The 22,500-nt window shown below is 45.3% G+C and overlaps 1 protein-coding gene across 1 annotated transcript in view; it reads right to left on the bottom strand.

The window, feature by feature from the left end:
- Window positions 1–22,500, bottom strand: part of celsr3 (cadherin, EGF LAG seven-pass G-type receptor 3) — a gene marked incomplete at its 5' end in the record, with an annotated part of 148,125 nt that overhangs the window by 69,416 nt on the left and 56,209 nt on the right. The window contains 9 exons of the mRNA XM_080762855.1: window positions 3,722–3,890; window positions 4,551–4,661; window positions 7,587–7,772; window positions 10,885–11,054; window positions 11,529–11,654; window positions 11,803–11,966; window positions 13,859–14,016; window positions 15,057–15,145; window positions 15,283–15,398. Coding sequence (XP_080618981.1) covers window positions 3,722–3,890; window positions 4,551–4,661; window positions 7,587–7,772; window positions 10,885–11,054; window positions 11,529–11,654; window positions 11,803–11,966; window positions 13,859–14,016; window positions 15,057–15,145; window positions 15,283–15,398 — 1,289 coding nt within the window. The remainder of the gene's footprint in view (window positions 1–3,721; window positions 3,891–4,550; window positions 4,662–7,586; window positions 7,773–10,884; window positions 11,055–11,528; window positions 11,655–11,802; window positions 11,967–13,858; window positions 14,017–15,056; window positions 15,146–15,282; window positions 15,399–22,500) is intronic.

Raw genomic sequence — 22,500 nt, 5'->3', positions numbered from 1 at the left:
TTAAAATTCCCTTTTAAATTCCAGCATTGAAACATCTGTCTCTATCTCTCTCTGATATCTTTTTATCCAAATGTGTGCGTGCGTGTGTGCGTGCGTGTGTGTGTGTGTGTGTGTGTGTGTGTGTGTGTGTGTGTGTGTGCGTGCGTCAGTGCTCCAAACATGAGTGAACAGTGATGAGTGAAGCCCTGGCCATATGTTGAGTACATTATGATGGGACGGCTTCATTAGAACTCTGGGTGACATCAATCACTGTGGCGCTAATTCATCATGATGAATTCTATACGTCTTTACAGCGACCACATGCACCCTCCAATCGCACGGCTCAGGCTGTCACTGGAGGTACTCGAAAGCAGTCCACGCACGCACACACACACACACACACACACACACACACACACACACACACACACACACACACACACACACACACACACACACACACACACACACACACACACACGCAAGATGAGAGAGCAGATGTCCTCTCTGTCGTGTCATGCCATGCCTTGTCTGTCAGTGCTGAAGAGAGAGAGAGTGTGTGTGTGTGTGTGTGTGTGTGTGTGTGTGTGTGTGTGTGTGTGTGTGTGTGTGTGTGTGTGTGTGCGCGCGCGCATTGAAATGCCATGAATCATTAATGCAGCACCCGATTGCCGTGAAACTTTCACGCAAGGCCAAGACGAACTGCCACACAATTTATTTTCATATCGTCCTTATGGCTTTTCTAGTTTTCACTGAAAGGATGACCCATCTTCAATTGGTCCTCATTAATGCTCATTATTGCGACTGCAGGTCGCAGTTAACTATGAAATTGTGCATTTCCCGTCAGTTGGTCACGACCCATATATGGTCATGCCTCGTGACATCCCGTGATGTCATTAATATTAATCCCATATATGGAGATCTCTGATGTCATCAATAATGGCCAACATTATTATATACTAATACTCTACATCTCACCTCAAACCTCAACCTGTTCTGACATTCCATGTTGATCCTTCCACCATCCATCCTTCCTCTTAGATGTCTTCCTTTTGCCTGATACCTGTCTATTCAAACTCTAGACGGGCCTGCCCCAAAGTCATTAGTGCAGCCACGCCCGGCAGCCGGCGGAAACTAGAGTCCTCAGGCCGAAAATGAAGGCCCGGCCCTACCTGTGCCTCATCAAACCCTGTACACTCAAGACACTGCCCCGCTGCCACCCTTAGATCTCTATATATGGAGCTGACCTGTTCTGACATTCCATATGTTGATGTGACCTCATCAAACCCTGTACACTCAAGACACGCTCCATATATGGTCAATACGGAATTCATTCCAAATGTTGATCTGATCCCCCACTCCAAAGCGCCAGCGCTTGTCCAGCAGGAGGGCTGTGTGGCCAGTTCAGAAACCTGCCTGCCAGTGTCATCATCGATGAGGAATCTAAGCTAATAGAAACTGCAGGGTTTTCAGGGTTTCAACAAATAAATACACACATAAATAAATAAAACCCGCCGATGATGTCACTGGCAGTCATTTTTCTGACCCGTCAGCAGCCCTCCTGTCTCCTGAGACAAAAAGTAAAAAAAATAAAAGTGTACAATATTATCATGAGCATTAGTGAATAATAATGATGATGGGTGAAGTTGTACTTTAATGCTCATAATGTCTGAATGCTTAACACTATATGTGAAATACTTAGAATTGCCTTGTTGAAATGTGCTGTACAAATAAACATATCTTGCCTACATTGCTATGAGCTGTGTGGCGTGTGTGTAGTGATTAGATCAATGCCACAACAGGTGTATCGTCACACCCAGCGCAGAGCAATTAGTTTGGGACTGGGGCCAGGTGAGAGTGCTTAAATCAGCCACTGCGGGGGGGAGGGGGCGGGGGGATTTCCCTTTAAGCGCTGCAGAAAACTGCAGCGTTGTCTCTTGGGTGGTAGACTCATTAGGCTAATCTCAACACACACACACACACACACACACACACACACACACACACACACACACATCTTGAAGAGATGATAGAGAATTATTCAGAGACCCTCACTTTCCCACTGCGCTGTTATGAAACTTTGATTTGTCTCCAAGCGACACTCACATTAAAACACTCAGGATATATTACTCATGCTGCGAAGTCTGTGTGTGTGTGTGTGTGTGTGTGTGTACTGTGTGTGTACTGTACGTGCGTTGTTGTGGTCTTTAGTGCATGTATGTGTAAACTCCTTGTGTGTGTGGGTCTGTGCTTACACCCCATGAGCATCCATTCATGCTTCGTGCACTTATATAATTGTGTGTGTGTGCGTGCTTGCGCGTGTTGCGTGCGTGCGTTGTATGCTAGGAAGTGAATAAATGCTAGCGTTAGCTTGCAGGTTGGCAGGATACAACAGGAACAGCGATAGCTCCATGCTTCCTCACTAGCTGTCATGCCTGGCGGGCTCCGTTCTCTTCTCTCTTTCCTTTCCTCCCTCACACCTCGCTTCCCTCTATTCATCTCTCTTTCTCTTCGCATCTTTCCAAAACTTTTCTCTAAACTTCTCTGGGATTACTCTCCTCTTTGATCTCCAGCTGTAAACTGTTAGTTTTGCTGCCCCTTTCTTGTCTTCCTTCTTTAATGTATGTCAATTCTCCGTCTCTCCTCCTCTCTGTCTGCATCTGTCTATAGCTGTGCATATACTCTTGTTCTCTCTCTTTGCCCTCAGGGGGTTTATCTCTTCCCTGTCTGGATCTCTATATTCATTGTCTCTGTTTTAATCCTCTCTCTCTCTTCCTCTCTCTCTCTCTCTCTCTCTCTCTCTCTCACAACACTCAGAGTAGCTGTCACCTCAGTGCTTGCTAATAGGGATTCAAACTGCCACAACATTATTCAGTACTGTATATCTGCCTCTCCCTAACACGTGTGCGTGCGTATATGCGTGTATGCGTGCATGGGCATTAAATGTGTCAATTCTACAGTAATACAGTATATGTTTGTACTGTGTCTGCCTTTTGTTGCTTGTCTCTGTGCTGCATTTAATATGCCAACATACTTATTGACAAACTGCTCTCTCTCTCTCTCTGCTGGGCTGTCTGTCATTTTAGTAGTAGCTAGTAGTCTCTTCTCTTTCTCAATCACTGTCTTTGTATCCGTCTTGTCTTTATTTTTCAATAAAAATGGTTCCCTTAATTCTTAGTTCCACTCTCTCTCCCTCTCCCTCTCTCTCTCTCTCTCTCTATCCAATCCTACTCTCTATTTGAATGTGTCCCCTGCCTGCCCCTTCCCTTCATTCCTCCTCTCTCTCTCTCTCTCTCTCTCTCTCTCTCTCTCTCTCTCTCTCTCTCTCTCTCTCTCTCTCTCTCTCTCTCTCTCTCTCAGTGTACATGCCATGTACTGTTCATGTCTTCATTGTGTACAACTGTGGTAACACTCACATGAGTCAGGCATGAGCTTTATTGTTTTTTTTTGAGGGGGTAATTACAAAGCATGGGGAGACAGCCACACACACACACACACACACACACACACACACACACACACACACACACACACACACACACACACACACACACACACACACACACACACACACACACACACACACACACACACACACACACACACACACACACACACACACACACCTCTGTCAAACAGACTCCTGCTTTTTAAGCCACATTGTATTAAAGGCCACGTTGCTACACTGCTACGGCACACAACAACCAAATGAAATGGGCCAGTCTCTATGCTGCTGACTCACCGGGCTCACAGACGCAGGTGTGCCGCTCCCATTGGTCGGCGCAGCGGCTGTGGGCGGGGCATGGGGAAGAGACACAGGGGTTGCCCACGTTGCAGCCAGTCTCCACCTTGATGGCCCTGGAGGGGCGGGGAAGGGGCGGAGCATCAGGCCTCACACCCAGCCTGACCCCCTGGGAGAGAGAGAGAGACAGCCAAGAGAGGGAAGAATGAGACTTTAACACAGTGGTTCCCAAAGTGGGGTCCTTGTAGCCTGGCTAATAAGCCAGACCGAATCAGCCGTTGGCAAAAGAAAATTGCCTGCGGCGGATTATGGTCTGGAGAGGCTCAATTGTACTCCCATTTCCTACACCAGAGAACTGGTGTGGCCAATCGGGACACGGTATGCAATATGGCCGGGCTTTGGTACAGTGACGTTCAATGCTTGAGACCTTTGACTGACAGTAGCTCTGACCAATTGCGTGAAAGAGAAAATGTTTGAACCCGCCCCCCGGGAAACAAGATCCATACACAGCATCTCCAGACTCAAATACCACACGACAGTGTGATTTGAGTCTGGCTTATTAGCCAGGCTAGGGTCCTTGAGAGTGTACAAACGGAACCAAATGGGTCCATTTGGTTCCGTTTGTACACTCTCAGAGTTAAATTAACATTGATTTTACAATATAAATTGCCGGTACCAGGGATACAAATGCCATTCAATGGGGGTCCGTAGAGAGAGATGAGAGAGAGAAAGAGAGAGAAAGAGACCCCCTTGTTTGTTTGTTTGTTTGCTTGTAAGCAACTTCATGGGAATGATATGAAACAGCTTCCATCCCTGAACTACTACTGACCTGTATACAGCCTTTGATGCCATTCTGAACCTCTCCAGATCCCAGCACCCCTCCAACATGGAGGTGTTTCACCTTCAGGCCATGGATCTCATTACCTACAATCACTGTACCCTGCAGGTAGAGACAGACAGAGACAGACACAGAGAGACAGAGAGAGTACTGTTGAGTAATGTTTGAGACAGTTTCATGTTCATTCTCTAGCCTGGAGAGAGCTGTACTGCCAGTATTGACAATGTATTAGAGTAATATTGACAGGGTAAGTTGCACTGCAACAAACATGAAAGCAAAATCAATGGAGGCCCTTTTATCTGCATTTCAGAAAGCGCTCAAATGTCAGAGGATGCTGAATGTGACAGCAAGGTCACACCCGGTAATGAAGCCATACTTATGACATATTTATCGTAAAGACTACTTTAAGTGCTGCCTAATTGGCCATTAAAATGTTTTCTGCAATAATTTGTACTTTAGTGTTTGATGCACTTTGAAAACCTGATTAAAAACAGCAAAGAGAATAAATATGGAACTGGAGCTGCCAGCTATAACAGCTAATGAATATGTTAAAGAGAAACACATAACACAGTATATGAAACCTTGTGTTATGTATTAAAAAGCGACAGGTGCGTAGGAGAAGACCAAACAATGTGTTATGTTAAGTTACTTTTCAGGAAATGGTTCCAAGTGGATCCAATATAGTTATAATTTAGTCACAAGCTCTTGTTAATACATTTCATTGGTTAAATATGTATAAAACCCACACACAGATGATTTTAACCACTTCCCATATTTGGGCAACATATTGTGAGCTTGCCTTGCAGACCTGCTACTTTTGCAAAAAAGAAAGAAAAAATTAAATAAAAACTAAGGCATTATTTAGGCATTAATTGATTAAAACAAAAAAAAAAGAAATATGGAGGTTTGTGTGCACTGCATATTGACATTTGAATGTATCCTGGAGATGTCCCGTTTCTTACCATACAGAATAACATAATATGTCACATGTATGTAGTTCATAACACGCATACTGTACGCAGACACATGTGTGTAGTTCATAACACACATACTGTACGCAGACACATGTGTGTAGTTCATAACACACATACTGTACACAGACACATGTGTGTAGTTCATAACACATACTGTACGCAGACACATGTATGTAGTTCATAACACACATACTGTACACAGACACATGTATGTAGTTCATAACACACATACTGTACGCAGACACATGTGTGTAGTTCATAACACACATACTGTACACAGACACATGTGTGTAGTTCATAACACACATACTGTACGCAGACACATGTGTGTAGTTCATAACACACATACTGTACGCAGACACATGTGTGTAGTTCATAACACACATACTGTACGCAGACACATGTGTGTAGTTCATAACACACATACTGTACGCAGACACATGTGTGTAGTTCATAACACACATACTGTACGCAGACACATGTGTGTAGTTCATAACACACATACTGTACGCAGACACATGTGTGTAGTTCATAACACACATACTGTACACAGACACATGTGTGTAGTTCATAACACACATACTGTACACAGACACATGTGTGTAGTTCATAACACACATACTGTACACAGACACATGTATGTAGTTCATAACACGCATACTGTACGCAGACACATGTATGTAGTTCATAACACGCATACTGTACGCAGACACATGTGTGTAGTTCATAACACGCATACTGTACGCAGACACATGTGTGTAGTTCATAACACACATACTGTACACAGACACATGTATGTAGTTCATAACACGCATACTGTACGCAGACACATGTGTGTAGTTCATAACACACATACTGTACGCAGACACATGTGTGTAGTTCATAACACATACTGTACGCAGACACATGTATGTAGTTCATAACACATACTGTACTGTATGCAGACATCAGGGAGTTAGGGGGGCTGGGTGCATGAATCCATGAGGGATTAGGTAGGGGAACTATGGGATTACCACAGATTAGTGAGGAGAGTAGAACTGTCCCCACCCATGGTAACATCTGTATGCGTGTGTGTGTGTGTGTGTGTGTGTGTGTGTGTGTGTGTGTGTGTGTGTGTGTGTGTGTGTGTGTGTGTGTGTGCATGTGTGTGTGTGCGCGTGTGTGAGGTTTAGGCTTTAGGTTATGGGGTTAGAGGGGTAAGGGACCGGGTCATCAAGCCATATGCATGTGTGGATCTGTGGATCTGTGTGGGTGTGTGCGTGGGTGCGTGCGTGCGAGAAAGAGAGAGCGAGAGAGATATGCGAAACTATGCTATTGCAATACATAGCATAGCAACACCCTCACCTCCCCGGCCGCCACCTCTCCCCCCAGGCCCAGACAGACCCTCCTCCCCGGCCACCACCTCTCCCCCCAGGCCCAGACAGACAGACCCTCCTCCCCGGTCACCACCTCTCCCCCCAGGCCCAGACAGACAGACCCTCCTCTCTGGCCACCACCTCTCCCCCCAGGCCCAGACAGACAGACCCTCCTCCCCGGCCACCACCTCTCCCCCCAGGCCCAGACAGACCCTCCTCCCCGGCCAGGCGGCCACCACCTCTCCCCCCAGGCCCAGACAGACAGACCCTCCTCCCCGGCCAGGCGGCCACCACCTCTCCCCCCAGGCCCAGACAGACAGACCCTCCTCCCCGGTCACCACCTCTCCCCCCAGGCCCAGACAGACAGACCCTCCTCCACGGCCACCACCTCTCCCCCAGGCCCAGACAGACAGACCCTCCTCTCTGGCCACCACCTCTCCCCCAGGCCCAGACAGACAGACCCTCCTCTCTGGCCACCACCTCTCCCCCCAGGCCCAGACAGACCCTCCTCCCCGGCCACCACCTCTCCCCCCAGGCCCAGACAGACAGACCCTCCTCTCTGGCCACCACCTCTCCCCCCAGGCCCAGACAGACAGACCCTCCTCCCCGGCCACCACCTCTCCCCCCAGGCCCAGACAGACAGACCCTCCTCCCCGGTCACCACCTCTCCTCCCAGGCCCAGACAGACAGACCCTCACCTGGAAGAGACCAAAGTCCAGCCTTAGCGTAGCAACGTAGCGCATCTCCCGCCCGCTGCGCACATCTCTCAGCTCCAGCTGCAGGTCGTGCCAGCGTCCGTCCGCCACCTGCACCTGGTCCAGACGTAGGCGGGCCGGCCGCGTGGAGCCACGCGTCACGGAGAACACCAGCTGACCACTGATCACCTGGAGGGAGAGACGAGGGAGGGAGGGAGGGGCACTTAAAGAGCAGTGGCTTTCAAAACTCTTTCTTTCTAACCCCATTCTGGACGGTGAACCCCTTTTAGTGTTTTGAAGCGTTATACTTTAGCTGTTGAAAAATAGCAGATCTATAAGCTCGGAGCGCGGCACTCGCTTTTCAGGGATTTCTGAAAAGTCTTCAAAATGTGGCGCAAATCTTTGAATATTATATTCTTTCAGTTTTTAACTCAAATCTTTGCTTCTGCGGGGGGGGGGGGGTCCCTGGAACAACATATTTTCAGATGGGGGGGGGGGGCGATTAATTACATATAATTTTTGGGGTCCTTGACATGAAATAGTTTGAGAACCACTGACATAGAAACATAGGTTTTTCAGAAAACTGTTAGGATATAGAAGACATTTTTAGAATCTGGTCTCAGGTCTAAATGGGTTAAGGGCCCCCATAACTCCATCTGGTTCCAAACCCCCCCCCCCCCCCCCCTACGCTCCCAAAGGAACCCTGAGGGTCACTTTGGGAATCACTAAGTCAGAGATTGTTTGACCATGAGTGCTGGCACATTTTACTGTGTTTCCTTCCTTACTACTGTGTTTGTGTTGTATGATTTGCTGTGAAGTGCACAGAGACCCCCTTGGGGTGATGGTGCACTATACATAAAATATATTAAAAATCACACACGTGTGAAGTGAGGGGCGCTGTTATCATCACACGTCATCATACATACAGTACATCATCTACAACACTCAAAGCTGGGCCATAGGACTTCCGGTATGACACCAAAGAGAGCGGCAGCATAGAACAACAGCTCCCAACAAGGTCTACTTTATTTCCCCTAAAACGAACTATATCCCGAAATATAAACACAAAAATGGAAGGGGGAGACAAACGAAAGACTAAAAGTGGTAAAAAGACCACCAGATCAGAAAAGAAAGATAAACAAACAACGGAGAAGAGTAGCGACGGCAACGTGGACACGGAGCTAAACGCACCAGGGCGAAACACCATGGCAGGCCTACAAGCGAGCATGGAGGCGATACACGCTGATGTAAGAGCCATGAGGACCGAAGTTAGGAAGGAGTTGGAGGGCTTTAAAGAATCTCTTTTCGAGCAAATGCGCAAAGACATGGCAAACCTCAAAGCAGACCTCAACTACAAACTGACTAGGCTTATCACCAACCTACAAAACACCGAGGACAACGCGGAAAAGACAGAGCGGCGGGTGGCGAGCGTCGAGGAGTGGAGCTCAGACGCCAAACAATTAATGAGTTCGCTACTACAAGACCACGAGAGATTGCAAGAGAAGGTATTGGACTTAGAAACGAGGTCTCGACGGCAGACCCTGCGTTTATACAATGTAGCAGAGGACAGCGAGGGGAATAACATGATGGGGTTCATTAATAACTTTATCAAAACTGAGTTAGCACTGGACATTGACCTGGGCATACAGCGCTGCCACAGATCCCTCATTCCCAAGCCACCGCCGACCGCCACCCCCCGTTCAATCATCATGTGCTTTCTGGAGGACAAGACCAAAGAGCTGGTACGTAATACAGCATGGAAGAAAAAGACTGTCCTACTGAATGGCAAAAGAGTGTATTTTGATAATGACTATCCTCAAGAAATACAGAAGAAGAGAGCCGCGTATGCCCCGATCCGCTTGCTTCTTAAAAATAAAGGAATTGCCTTCCACACCCCCCCCTTGACAAAACTACGTGTGTTCTACGATGGGGCTGGTCGCCCCGTGGGAACCAGCACCACTTACAACAGCATGGAGGAAGCAAGAGAGGATTTGAAGAAGAGGGGGATCATGAGCACCGAGGAAGAGGAAAACCTTCGACCCACTACTACCTCCACCCCTACAACTACCACCGCATATAACCTGGCGAAGCTGAGGAAATCATCCTGGGTGGAGGCGGGGAAGAGGACACCACTTGACCGAGACGCACTACGAAGGGCAACACGGAGGCTCCAGGAATTCCGCCGTAACGCAACCCCCCCACCACCAAACCCCCCACCACCACCAGATGACGACATCACCGTAACCCATAAAGCTGATGAATCTACGATGGTGAAGCAATGGGAGGTATCTTTGATCTCAGAATAGGATATAAGACCTGAAAAATGTTCACCTTTGTTTTTTATATTTTATTTTCATAATACTACCTTTGTTTGGACATATACTGGACTGAATACTAAATACCTGTCTGATAGGTTGTTTTATACTCAGATATTCAATGTTAATACAGACCTGCTGTCTGGGAGGCCAAGCTGGGGCTCGACAGATGTCATATCACTGTACACTAGTTTCTGCTTTTTTAGCAGACAGTTAGTGTTGGAAGGGCCTCCTGTGACCCAGGGGATTACCTTTCCACTCATGAGGTATTGCTTTATGAAAGAAACCTCGAGCTGGAAGTCCTGTCTTTGTTTATATGTTTTTATTTCTTAATTCAAAGCTTTATATTAATGTATATAATGATGAGACGTTAAAGCTGCCTTGGGTTCACAATGACAATATTTGTACATCATAGGATAGCACAGGTTATAATGAGACGAGGATTATACTCAATGTTGACGGACTACAGAACCCAATTAAGATAAGTAAATTGATATTTGATAGAGAAAACCAATAATTAAAAAAATCATACAAATACTGGTAGAAACGGATACTATACACAGTAATGGATACTTGATGAATGACCTTTGGAAGTATATGTGTGAGAAAGGAATTTATGTGAGACTAAACCTGTGTGAAGACATACTAATGAGGGCATAATATGTAGGTATTTCATTTATTGAAGGTATGTATGTATATATATTATTTATTTTATCCCTTGATTTTCTTGTGTGTTGTAACAATTATATTGTACTGTGATGCCCGAGAGAACCTGCTTACTCTCAAAAAAAGAAAAGAATAAAAAATAAAGTTAAAAAAAAAAAAAAGCTGGGCCATAGGAGGGGCTATAGCGACCCTCAAAAATAAACTGAATTGAAACTGAAACTGAGAGATAAAAGCCAGAGAGAGATACAAAGGAAGAGGACGAGAGAGATATTTGCGTGCGTGCGTGCGTTCCTGCGTGCGTGTGTGTTCTACACACTGACCTGAAACAGCAGGCTGGTGTACTGTCCAGCCTGGGCCTGCAGCAGCGTCCCGTCCCTGGCTCTGGTCCTGAAGGTCAGGCCCAGGTACCAGGGAGTACTGATGGTCACCTCGTTCTTCAGGTCCCACCACAGGACGCTGTTGCCCAGGAACCGATGGGGGTGGGGCATCGCTGAGAGGGGCGGGGCAACGGAATCCACATTTAGACCTCATGAAGAGCAGTGTTGATTTCGTCAACGACTAAAACTAAGACGAAAAATGTCCGTCGACTACCTTCTTTCCACTGACGAAAACTAAATGGAAACTAAATGAAAACTAAGCTATGGTGACTAAAACTATAAGACTAAATACGTATTCTGAAAATTTCGTCAACAAATAAAAGCTAGACTAAAATGTTAGGAAGGGACTAGTGGAGTGGACAAGAGATCCACTGTAAGGGATTTTACAATTAGTTGCATGCTGAAAATATCCGATCTACAAATCTACAAATCTCATGACATTTAGTTGACTAAAAGTAGACTAACACTAACACTAATCCAGATGACTAAAATGTGACTAAAACTAAATTAAAATGTTTCAAGACTATATATATGACTAAAACTAAAGTAAAACTTTGCTGCCAAAAACACCACTGAGGTGGCCTCACCGTTGCTGCAGTCCTTGCCTCCGAAGCCTGGCGGGCAGGCACAGGAGAAGGTCTCCCAGGAGACACTGCAGGTCCCTCCGTTCTGACACGGGTTGGACTTGCAGAACGGCAGCTTGGCACTGCAGCCTATCAGAGGGCAGAGAGGAACACAACGGCATCACAGAGGTCACATGAAAGCATGTAATAGGTCCAGAGCGAGGAGGAAGCCGACAGCATCATCTTTCTACTTATTACTTCCAATAATGAAACACTTTTCTCCGCCTACTACACTAACCCGGCAGTGTTCCATTGTTGGCGATGAAGCCCGCCAGGTCGAGGGGCTTGTTGTCAATGTGCAGGTCTTTCATACAGCCGATGAACTCTCTGGCACCAAAGGGGAAGTTGTCGGGTACATTGGGAACCCCGCCCAGGAACAAGGGGCCAGTCAAGTCCAGAGATCTGGAAAGAGACAGAGAGAAAGAGGCTTAGAATCGAGCGTAATAATACCCTGATTATACTTTATCTTGCACATCACTGCAGCCGCGAGGGTCTGCGTGGACAAAGGATAGCGTTTGTGTGTCTGCACTCTGCAGACGTGCAGATGTTCATGAAAAAGAGCATCGCCTTCACATAATACACGATACAACCTTCTTTCAGACAATGGAAGGACTTTGAGGGGAATGGAGGGGAAATCTACTGCCTTAGATGCGAACTGTTATTCTCCAAAGATCTCAGACACTAATCAAATGTCTTCAGCAAATTATTTTAAATTTTGCTTATACCATTTAACAAACTTGCCAACAAATATCACCTTAAGTTCAAGTATTTCAACCTCTCCTCAAACTGTGTTGTTCTTTTCTGTCTGGTCAGCATAATGTCCGTGAGACAAGACATGATGAAATCTGTCTGGTCAGCATAATGTCCGTGAGACAAGACATGATGAAATCCATATCGTTACGTAGACATGGAAAGTATAATGTGGTTTTAAGAAGGATGTTTTGGAGCGATGTGGTCTTTCTACAACAGCCTGTGCGTGCGTGTGCGGCAGTGGCTCAGGGGTAGAGTGACCGAGTTCGAAACCGGGCTCCCCCAGAGTTATTGTCAAAGTGTCCTTGGCGCAAGACTCTGAACCCCAAATTGCTCCCGGTGTGTTGGTTGGTGCCTTGCATGGCTTCCGCCGGCATCGGTGTGTGAATATGTGGATGTAATGCACTTGTAATCTCTGTAAAGCGCCTTGGATAAAGGCGCTATATAAATGCACCATTTACCATTTGAACACATAATACGTACATACCAACAGTGCTTTGGATTAACTGAAGTCTGTAGTCTGACGCTAAGTACTTTGTACAAGAGAGAGAGAGACAGACAAGCCAGATTTATACTTCATAAAAAGATTGTTGACCTACTGTACAAGCTCACGACGCACCGCGGATGCGGAGTTTGTATGTCTGCCACTTTTGGCATATGACAGCTGTACGACGGAGCATAAATTAGTCAAGAGACAGAAATATATAGACAGAAAGATAGAAATAGAATGAAAGAGAAAAGGAGTAATAGGAAGCCACAGGAAACACTGTATGCAACACAATAAAGCAAGAGATAAAGGAGAGAGAGAGAGAAAAACTAGATGGAGACATGCTGCCGGATTACGGCTAAAAACAATACAAGCTGTACCCCTCCCCCCCCCCGCACACACACACACACACACACACAGATGTCAAACTAGAGTAATACGCTTCACTTCTAGCCCTCAGTCTCCCTGAGAGAACCCTTGCTCCTGTAGTTTTGCTGAATCAACAGTCTTTCATGGCATCCATGAAACTATACTTTCTTGAAGTATACGAAGAACGAGAAGACGAGGGAAAAGGAGGGAAAAAAAGCTTCCCACAGAGACGATGATGAGACGGAGCGAGACGAGGTGAGGATTAACTCATATAAATACACGTCGGAGGCTCTTGGGTTTAATCTCCAAAACGTGCGTTCCGTATACAATGCAGATGTTGATCTGGATTTAATTGTGGGTACAGATACCAGAGACGCTGCCGTTCAGATGGATGCAGAAAGAGAAAATAAATGAAAATGAATGATCTACAAGCTCATAGCGTGCTGTTTTTGAAAGATCTTGGAAAATGTGGCGCAAATCCTCGAATATATATTCTTTCAGAGCAAATGTTTTTTAACTGAAATCTTTGCTTCTGGAGGGGGGGGGGTCTCTGGACCAACATATTTTTAGATGGTGGTTTGTAGCCAAATACAGATACATTCTGGGGGTCTTTGACTATGAAAACGGAAAGCGTTATCTGCCTCATGTCTAAATGGGTTTAGAAAGAAAAGAAGACTGGATGTCTCACTTCTTGCTGCTGGTCTGCCTGCCCTGCGCAGCGCAGCTGTAGTTCCCCAGCTGCGTCCCGAAGCGCAGCGACACGGCGGTGTCACAGTCATCCACGCTCACCACGGCAACCTTCTCATCCGAGGGACCCTGGGCATCACCGCTCATACTGCGCCTAGGCTGGAGACGCACGCACACACAAGCGCACACGCACACACACACACACACGCACACGCATACACACACACACACACACACACACACACACACACACACACACACACACACACACACACACACACACACGCAAGCATGCACGCACACATGCACGCACACACACAGACAGACAAAAAAAAAGAAAACACATGCTCATAAACACAGTTGGAGATACACAAATATATCACACAAAATATATATAGTACATACTACATACTAGTACATTAGGCAACATGCAACATCGCCACCCATCCTCTTCACACACAGATGCACGCACGCACGCAAACACGCACGCACGCTTAATCTACACCTACATTATGTTAAGAGGTAAAAGGTATTTAGTTTTTGTTCTATTGGAAAATATAACAACAGATGAAACATTGTGGGAAGAACACACACTTCCTTGAAAGAAAGAAAGAAAGAAAGAAAGAAAGAAAGAAAGAAAGAAAGAAAGAAAGAAGTGTATGTGCACGCTGACACACTCATACTTACATAGCGCATGTTTGGCTGAAGGAAAATGAAAATAAAATGTAAAAGAAATTTAAATGAATGCATGGAGAAAAACATAGTATGAAACACTATCCAACACATACACCCACCCGCAAAATGGTATGGACACAAACGCGCACCTGCACACGCTCGCTCGCTCGCTCGCACGCACGCACGCACGCACGCACGCACGCACACATAAATAGTATAAAAAAGTATAGTATAAGTAAAGTATAATAAACAACCAAAAAACACGATGCTGCAAAACATAAAAAGATGCACGTACAATACATAGAACATACTGTATCAAACACACTGTACGCAGTGTGCAGAGCGTAAAAGGTATACTGACACACACACACACACACACACACACACACACACACACACACACACACACACACACACACACACACACACACACACACACACACACACACACACACACACACACACACACACACACACACACACACACACACACACACACACACACACACAGTAAACTCACGGACCTTGTTGTAGTAGTGGATGTGAACTGTATGCCAGCTGCCATCACTCACACCCCCAGGTAGGAAGGGGCTCACCTGAGTTGACGATTCACCTGTGTATACACACACACGCACGCACGCACGCACACACACGCACAATGTAGCCATCAGTAGGATGAAGTGGAAAATAAGGATTATACAGTATCCAAAATAAAAAGTGCACGCACACACGCACACACAGAGCCTATACCTGTTGAGTATTTGAGCACCATTTGTCCATCCTGTATCTCCAGAGCCATGAAGTCGTGTTTCTCGTTGAAGCGTCCGTTGTAGAAGAGAAGTCCACTGCTCTCCAGCGTGGCAAAACTAGACAACACACACACACAAAAAAACATTGTACAGGAAACCGTGGTGCAGTGTGTGAACTGACAATAAAGTACTATATCATATCATTCATGTAAATATGCATGTTCTATCATGACACGCGACTGCGGTGATTCCTCACTGCATACATTAAGAGTGGAGGCCGCAGCCCAGAGGGAATAGCGTTCCTTTAACCTCAGCTGTCTTCTATACCCAGACTCACAATAGCCTATTTTCCACATCAAGGTCAGGGGGGGCTTTTTCTAGACGCTTCTCTGCTGCGCTAGACGGGACATCACCCAGTCAGCCTGCTAATAGGAAACCATTTTCATAACCTCAATAGAACAGCGAGCGCACACAGCATGCCTAATAGGACTGTAGTGAAATCGCTGGCAACGCCATGTAGTACAGTAAGTACTATAAACACCTGCGAGTTCATTTAAACTCTCAAGAGGTTAGGCTGTGATTTTTTACTGTTCGCAGCCACAGAACGGCAGTGTTGAAATCGAGGATCACATGTCATGACACTTAATTGTTTAAGTTGCCCACAAAATCCTCTCATTTCCACTGCAAGGCTAGGGGGGATTTTGGAATGCACACAAACATTGACCCATGAAGTGCATTGCTTAAAGTGCGGAATTCAAATCAGCATGCAGAGACGTATTGGTGAGCGTGTTTGGGGATATGGTCCTGTATAGGTCAGGGATTCCCAGACGGCGTGCCGATCGAGGCACAGCGCAGTGCTACAGTATGCTGTGGGACAAAGTCCTTGGGATTTTCACTTGCTCATTTGTATGCCTTCTTTGCCTTGGGCACAACATGTTGGAAAACTGCATGCTGTTGGTAATCCAACACGACTAGATTTCATTCAATGCCTGGTTATTTGAGTCAGTGACAAAGTCCCTGTAGGCTGCCTATGGAAGAGTCTGGTCAGAAACTGTGCCTAGAGAAGAGGTCCACGGGATGATTTAGATCGCGAGTTATTAACGTTTTAAGATTTTCGTTCTCGTTGGCTAAACAGGGGGGGGGGACATTTTTCGATGACGTCCCAATGCTGGCTAATGGAACCAGATCCATGCATGGTGAAGTGGTGCGTTGTCAATGAGATAACCCTGGCACGGGGAGGTGGGGGGGGACTCTGTAGCCCTGAGGCTTCACACAGTCTGTTTCCTGACAAAGACCAGAGGGACTTATGATACTGGGGCCAAGGCCAAGTTGACATGTTTATCCCATCTAGACCTGAGGACCATTCTACGGCGAGTCTTCTAATTCCTGACAGTTTTCTGTTTCTCAAACTATCTAATGTCAAGGATCCCCAGAATGATATGTATTTGGCCCCGCGGAGCCCCATCTGACCCCCCCCCCCCCCCCCCCCAGAAGCAAAGGTTTGAGTTTAAAAAAAGTTCACTGTGAAAGAATATATATTCAAAGATTTATATTTTCACAATAAAAATAAAAAAAGATCTAAAAGCTCGGTGCCGCGCTATGAGCTTGTAGATCTGCTATTTCAATAGCTAATATATAACATGATGCTTATAAAACACCAAGAGGGGTTCCCGCCCTGAATAGATTATACAGTTGGATCAAAAGCTCCATTAGCTGATTTGAGAGCACACAGCCCTGCAGACCAATCATTGCTCTGGCAACAACAAGCAAAAATAAATAATAATAATAATAATCTGGGCTTCAAAAGATGTTTGTCTTACAAGGGCATTTAATTCTCTTCCAGAGTGAGTACTGTATGACCGTCATCATAAAACCAAGGAAATAAACGAATGCTTTTGATGGATGAAATCATGTGTCGGTGGAGCCTGGTACAACAAATATCTCTATTTCAAGCAATTTCATCAGGATAAGTAATTATTTCTTTAGTAGCATTCCACTGTATCAGCAGGAATTTGTACTGGTATACCGGTACTCTCTTTGAAATAAAAAACAAAACACTGGCATTTTTTTTAACAGGAGTTACATTATTTAATAATGACCCTGTTGGGACCAAACTGGAACTGTAAGCAAGCAGCAGCCCAGAGCTGACAAATGCAACACTGACATCAATGTTCATGTTCTGTGGATGTAACAGCTGGAAAGAATTATATATTTTCGGTCATTATTATAAACATTATGAATAAAAAACACCCCATTGCTATAAGGATCTTTAAAATTAATCTTAATATATGCACCAGTTCTGGTATACTATCTAGAAGGAGAGATGGAGGATGGGTTGTTGCAGCATGTAAGACCACTCTGCTAGCCTTCATGTTTAAATGCAGAAACATAATTGACAGTGATTTGGAAGTCAAGGTTCAGCAATAGCCACATCTCACAGGATCTCAAGGAAGAGAGCAATGAAAGGCTAATGGCCTACTGTATCCCAGGGGTGGGCCACTTTGAAGATGGAGAGGGCCACTATATTTCCACACTCACTCCAGAGGGCCACATTATGCATATTTCTGTCGTAGCAAAAATAGCCTTGTAGATGAGCTTGTAGATGAGCTTGTAGATGAGCTATGTTTGCTATTATTTGCTATTTTCTTCCTATATTTGAATTGGAATCCTGAAAAATATTTATTTTATTTTATTTCAAATGCATTTACTTATTACTTATGAACGTAAATGCAAATACATTGGCTATAAAAAGACAATAAAATACTAATACTAGTCCTTCAGCTACTAATATTATAGACTGAAGTAATTAAAGCGGGTCATGTTTGGAATTGTATCAGCTGAAATCAATAATATATCAGTATTCCAATATTAACCTGCAGGGCCACATTAAGTGAAGGTGGGGGCCACATGTCTGTCTGTCTGTCTGTCTGTCTGTCTGTCTGTCTGTCTGTCTGTCTGTCTGTCTGTCTGTCTGTCTGTCTGTCTGTCTGTCTGTCTGTCTGTCTGTCTGTCTGTCTGTCTGTCTGTCTGTCTGTCTGTCTGTCTGTCTGTCTGTCTGTCTGTCTGTCTGTCTGTCTGTCTGTCTGTCTGTCTGTCTGTCTGTCTGTCTGTCTGTCTGTCTGTCTGTCTGTCTGTCTGTCTGTCTGTCTGTCTGTCTGTCTGTCTGTCTGTCTGTCTGTCTGTCTGTCTGTCTGTCTGTCTGTCTGTCTGTCTGTCTGTCTGTCTGTCTGTCTGTCTGTCTGTCTGTCTGTCTGTCTGTCTGTCTGTCTGTCTGTCTGTCTGTCTGTCTGTCTGTCTGTCTGTCTGTCTGTCTGTCTGTCTGTCTGTCTGTCTGTCTGTCTGTCTGTCTGTCTGTCTGTCTGTCTGTCTGTCTGTCTGTCTGTCTGTCTGTCTGTCTGTCTGTCTGTCTGTCTGTCTGTCTGTCTGTCTGTCTGTCTGTCTGTCTGTCTGTCTGTCTGTCTGTCTGTCTGTCTGTCTGTCTGTCTGTCTGTCTGTCTGTCTGTCTGTCTGTCTGTCTGTCTGTCTGTCTGTCTGTCTGTCTGTCTGTCTGTCTGTCTGTCTGTCTGTCTGTCTGTCTGTCTGTCTGTCTGTCTGTCTGTCTGTCTGTCTGTCTGTCTGTCTGTCTGTCTGTCTGTCTGTCTGTCTGTCTGTCTGTCTGTCTGTCTGTCTGTCTGTCTGTCTGTCTGTCTGTCTGTCTGTCTGTCTGTCTGTCTGTCTGTCTGTCTGTCTGTCTGTCTGTCTGTCTGTCTGTCTGTCTGTCTGTCTGTCTGTCTGTCTGTCTGTCTGTCTGTCTGTCTGTCTGTCTGTCTGTCTGTCTGTCTGTCTGTCTGTCTGTCTGTCTGTCTGTCTGTCTGTCTGTCTGTCTGTCTGTCTGTCTGTCTGTCTGTCTGTCTGTCTGTCTGTCTGTCTGTCTGTCTGTCTGTCTGTCTGTCTGTCTGTCTGTCTGTCTGTCTGTCTGTCTGTCTGTCTGTCTGTCTGTCTGTCTGTCTGTCTGTCTGTCTGTCTGTCTGTCTGTCTGTCTGTCTGTCTGTCTGTCTGTCTGTCTGTCTGTCTGTCTGTCTGTCTGTCTGTCTGTCTGTCTGTCTGTCTGTCTGTCTGTCTGTCTGTCTGTCTGTCTGTCTGTCTGTCTGTCTGTCTGTCTGTCTGTCTGTCTGTCTGTCTGTCTGTCTGTCTGTCTGTCTGTCTGTCTGTCTGTCTGTCTGTCTGTCTGTCTGTCTGTCTGTCTGTCTGTCTGTCTGTCTGTCTGTCTGTCTGTCTGTCTGTCTGTCAGTCAGTCAGTCAGTCAGTCAGTCAGTCAGTCAGTCAGTCAGTCAGTCAGTCAGTCAGTCAGTCAGTCAGTCACACAGCAACATCCAGAGTGTACAGATCGACCCCTTCGGGGCAGCGGTGGTGATGGTGGGATTATGATTTGACAAGACTATTCAACCATGCAAGCTCACATACAGTATGTGTCAGTATGTGCTTATTGTTGAGACACATTCCTGTACAACTTCTGAATAGTGAACAAGTGCCTGACTTTGATTAAGAAGGCAGAAAGCAGCACATGACGGGTGATTTGCCTACAATCAATGGTAATAGGGGGGGGGGGGGGCAGCACACACACTGCCTTAATAGCTCACACACAATCAATAAGAGCACATCAAACCATAACAAGGCCAGACCATCATGATTCTAAATACCAACTGAATCACCTTGGCAACAACCCCAGGCGGGCCCCACATGCACGTAACCCTGGCAACTACTATTAGCGGCGAGCACATCGCCCTTGGCAACCATCCCATAACGTGGTGCCAGACTGGTGTGTAAACTGACGGAGGTGCACTCCAGATCACGTCGTCTCGTGTAAGACCACTTGGCACGTGAGGAGAGTGACACGGAGGTGGGCAACAAAGACAGAGCACCGCTGGAGAACAAAGACGCTGGCAGTACACTTTGACATTGTTCTCACCTGGGGAGCTGGAGAATCCAGACATCCAGTCCAGACAGACAATCCAGTCCAGACATTCAAATCAGCTCCGTTTATTCCGTCGACTAAAACTATGACGAAAAAATGTTTGTCGCACTACCCTAAAACCAAACTAAAACGAAATAAAAACTAAGCTATGATGACTATGAAAACTATATGACTAAATATATTGAGAATTTCGTCAACAAATAAAAACTACCTTAGACTAAATTGTCAGGGAGGGACTAGTGGAGAAGAGATGCAGTAGAACAAAAAAGAACATTTGACCCCATCAAGGCCCGCCAACATACATTTTAGTCGACTAAACTGTAGATTAAGACGACTAAAATCGTATGATAGTTAGTTGACTAAAACTAGACTAAAAGTAAAACATTTCAATGACAAAAATATGACTAAAACTAAATGTTTTGGTTCAAAAGACTGTTTAAAACAAATCAAACGTGCTGCCCCCACCAAACCGTCCTCCTGCACTCTTGTGTGTTACCAATCTCATTCATTACAAACACAGAATTTACAAAAACGTGGTCCTATTTTGGACATTGAAGGCAAAATATTTCCCCAGATGTCCAATAACATTATGTACAAGTCATTCACACCATGTGAGCTTGGAGAGTATATGTACAGTAGATCATTTACAATTGCTCTGGGCACTATTCAGATGTTGTACTGTATCATATGTCCTGCTGTCTGTCCCTGTAGCTGCTACGTTCTGGGGGTAGATGGTATTCACATTTGTACGCCAGCGTGAATAAATATGCATCTAAATTGCATATATATTTGCATTCTGTATACGCAACGAGTTTTCTGAAAAACGCATGTTTCTATGACAGTGGTTCTCAAACATATTCATGGCAACGACGGCCCCCAGAATGATCTGTATTTGGCTGCGGACCCCCATCTGAAAATATGTAGTTCCAGGGACCCCCCCCCTCCAGAAGCAAAGATGGGAGCTAAAAACGTTTGCTCTGAAAGAATATATATTCAAAGATCTGTGCCACACTTTCACGATTTAAAAAATAGCAGACCTACAAGCTCGTAGCGCGGCACTCAGTGCTATTGTCTGTATATTGCCTGCATGGGTTTGTGTTCCGAGTGCAAAGTGCAGTTCATGGGGGCGCTCGGAGGACGTGATCTGTACATCTATGATGCCACGATTTTTATTTCCTTTGTCCTGCAGCCACAGACACAGCTATAACCCAGTCAGGACGGATTGGTGTTTTAACTTGCATCATGTTATAATTTAGCTATTGAAAAATAGCAGATCTACAAGCTTCTATATCTGCTATTTTTGAAATATCGTGAAAATGTGGTGCAAATCTTTGAATAATATTATATTCTTTCAGAGCGAACGTTTATAACTCAAATCTTTGCTTCTGGGGGGGCTCCCTGGAACTACAAATACAGATAATTCTGGGGGTCCTTGACATGAAAAAGGTTGAGCACCACTGACATATTATTATTATTATTATTATTTTAGAATGGGCCTCAGGTCTAAATGGGATATGGGTTGTGACTGCATGTATAGCCTGCTGAGCCATGTTAGGACTATTATTTGTATAGCACACATGGTTACACCCAGGGCTTTGTGGCTCCCCGTTCTAGTACAGTGAGTGTATATGGATTTACTGTGGGATTTATAAAGCACTACTACTTGCTTCGTGTTCGGAGGCCATCATTATCACTAATTGTAAGATGACACATCTGTGCCACACATTTCACAACCTAGTGCTGATAAAAGAGGGAGCAAGGCTGTGTCAAGACATTGTGTTCATAATGAATGTGGCTGTGACGCACGCTGCAATGGCTCCATGGCCATTGAGCTAATCCAGTGTGCTACTCAACCCGCGGCCCGTGGGCCACACGCAGCCCCTGCTTAACCCATTTAGGCCTGACGTCCACATTTTAAAAAATGTTTTTTTTTCTATATCAGTGGATCTCAATATTTCATGTCAAGGATCCCAAAAATGATATGTAATATGCCACCAACCTCTATCTGAAAATATGTAGTTCCAGGGACCCCCCAGAAGCAAAGATGTGAGTTTAAAACTGAAACTCTGAAAGAATATGATTTGAGGCACATTTTCACGATTTTTCAAAAATAGTTCATAGCAAAAATAGTTCATGAGCTTGTAGATCTGCTATTTTTCAATAGCTAAAGTATAACATAATGGGTTAATGTATCTGTGGCCCGTCGTGGTCATACCAATCAAAATATCATTAGTTATTCGAATTGTTTTAAACAAGAGATTGTAG

The sequence above is a fragment of the Protomyctophum bolini genome, assembly GCF_963924005.1.
Source record: "Protomyctophum bolini genome assembly, chromosome: 5".
NCBI classification, from domain to species: Eukaryota; Metazoa; Chordata; class Actinopteri; order Myctophiformes; family Myctophidae; genus Protomyctophum; species Protomyctophum bolini.
The sequence above is the reverse complement of the archived record's forward strand: the minus strand, read 5'-3'. Positions and strand labels throughout refer to the sequence as shown.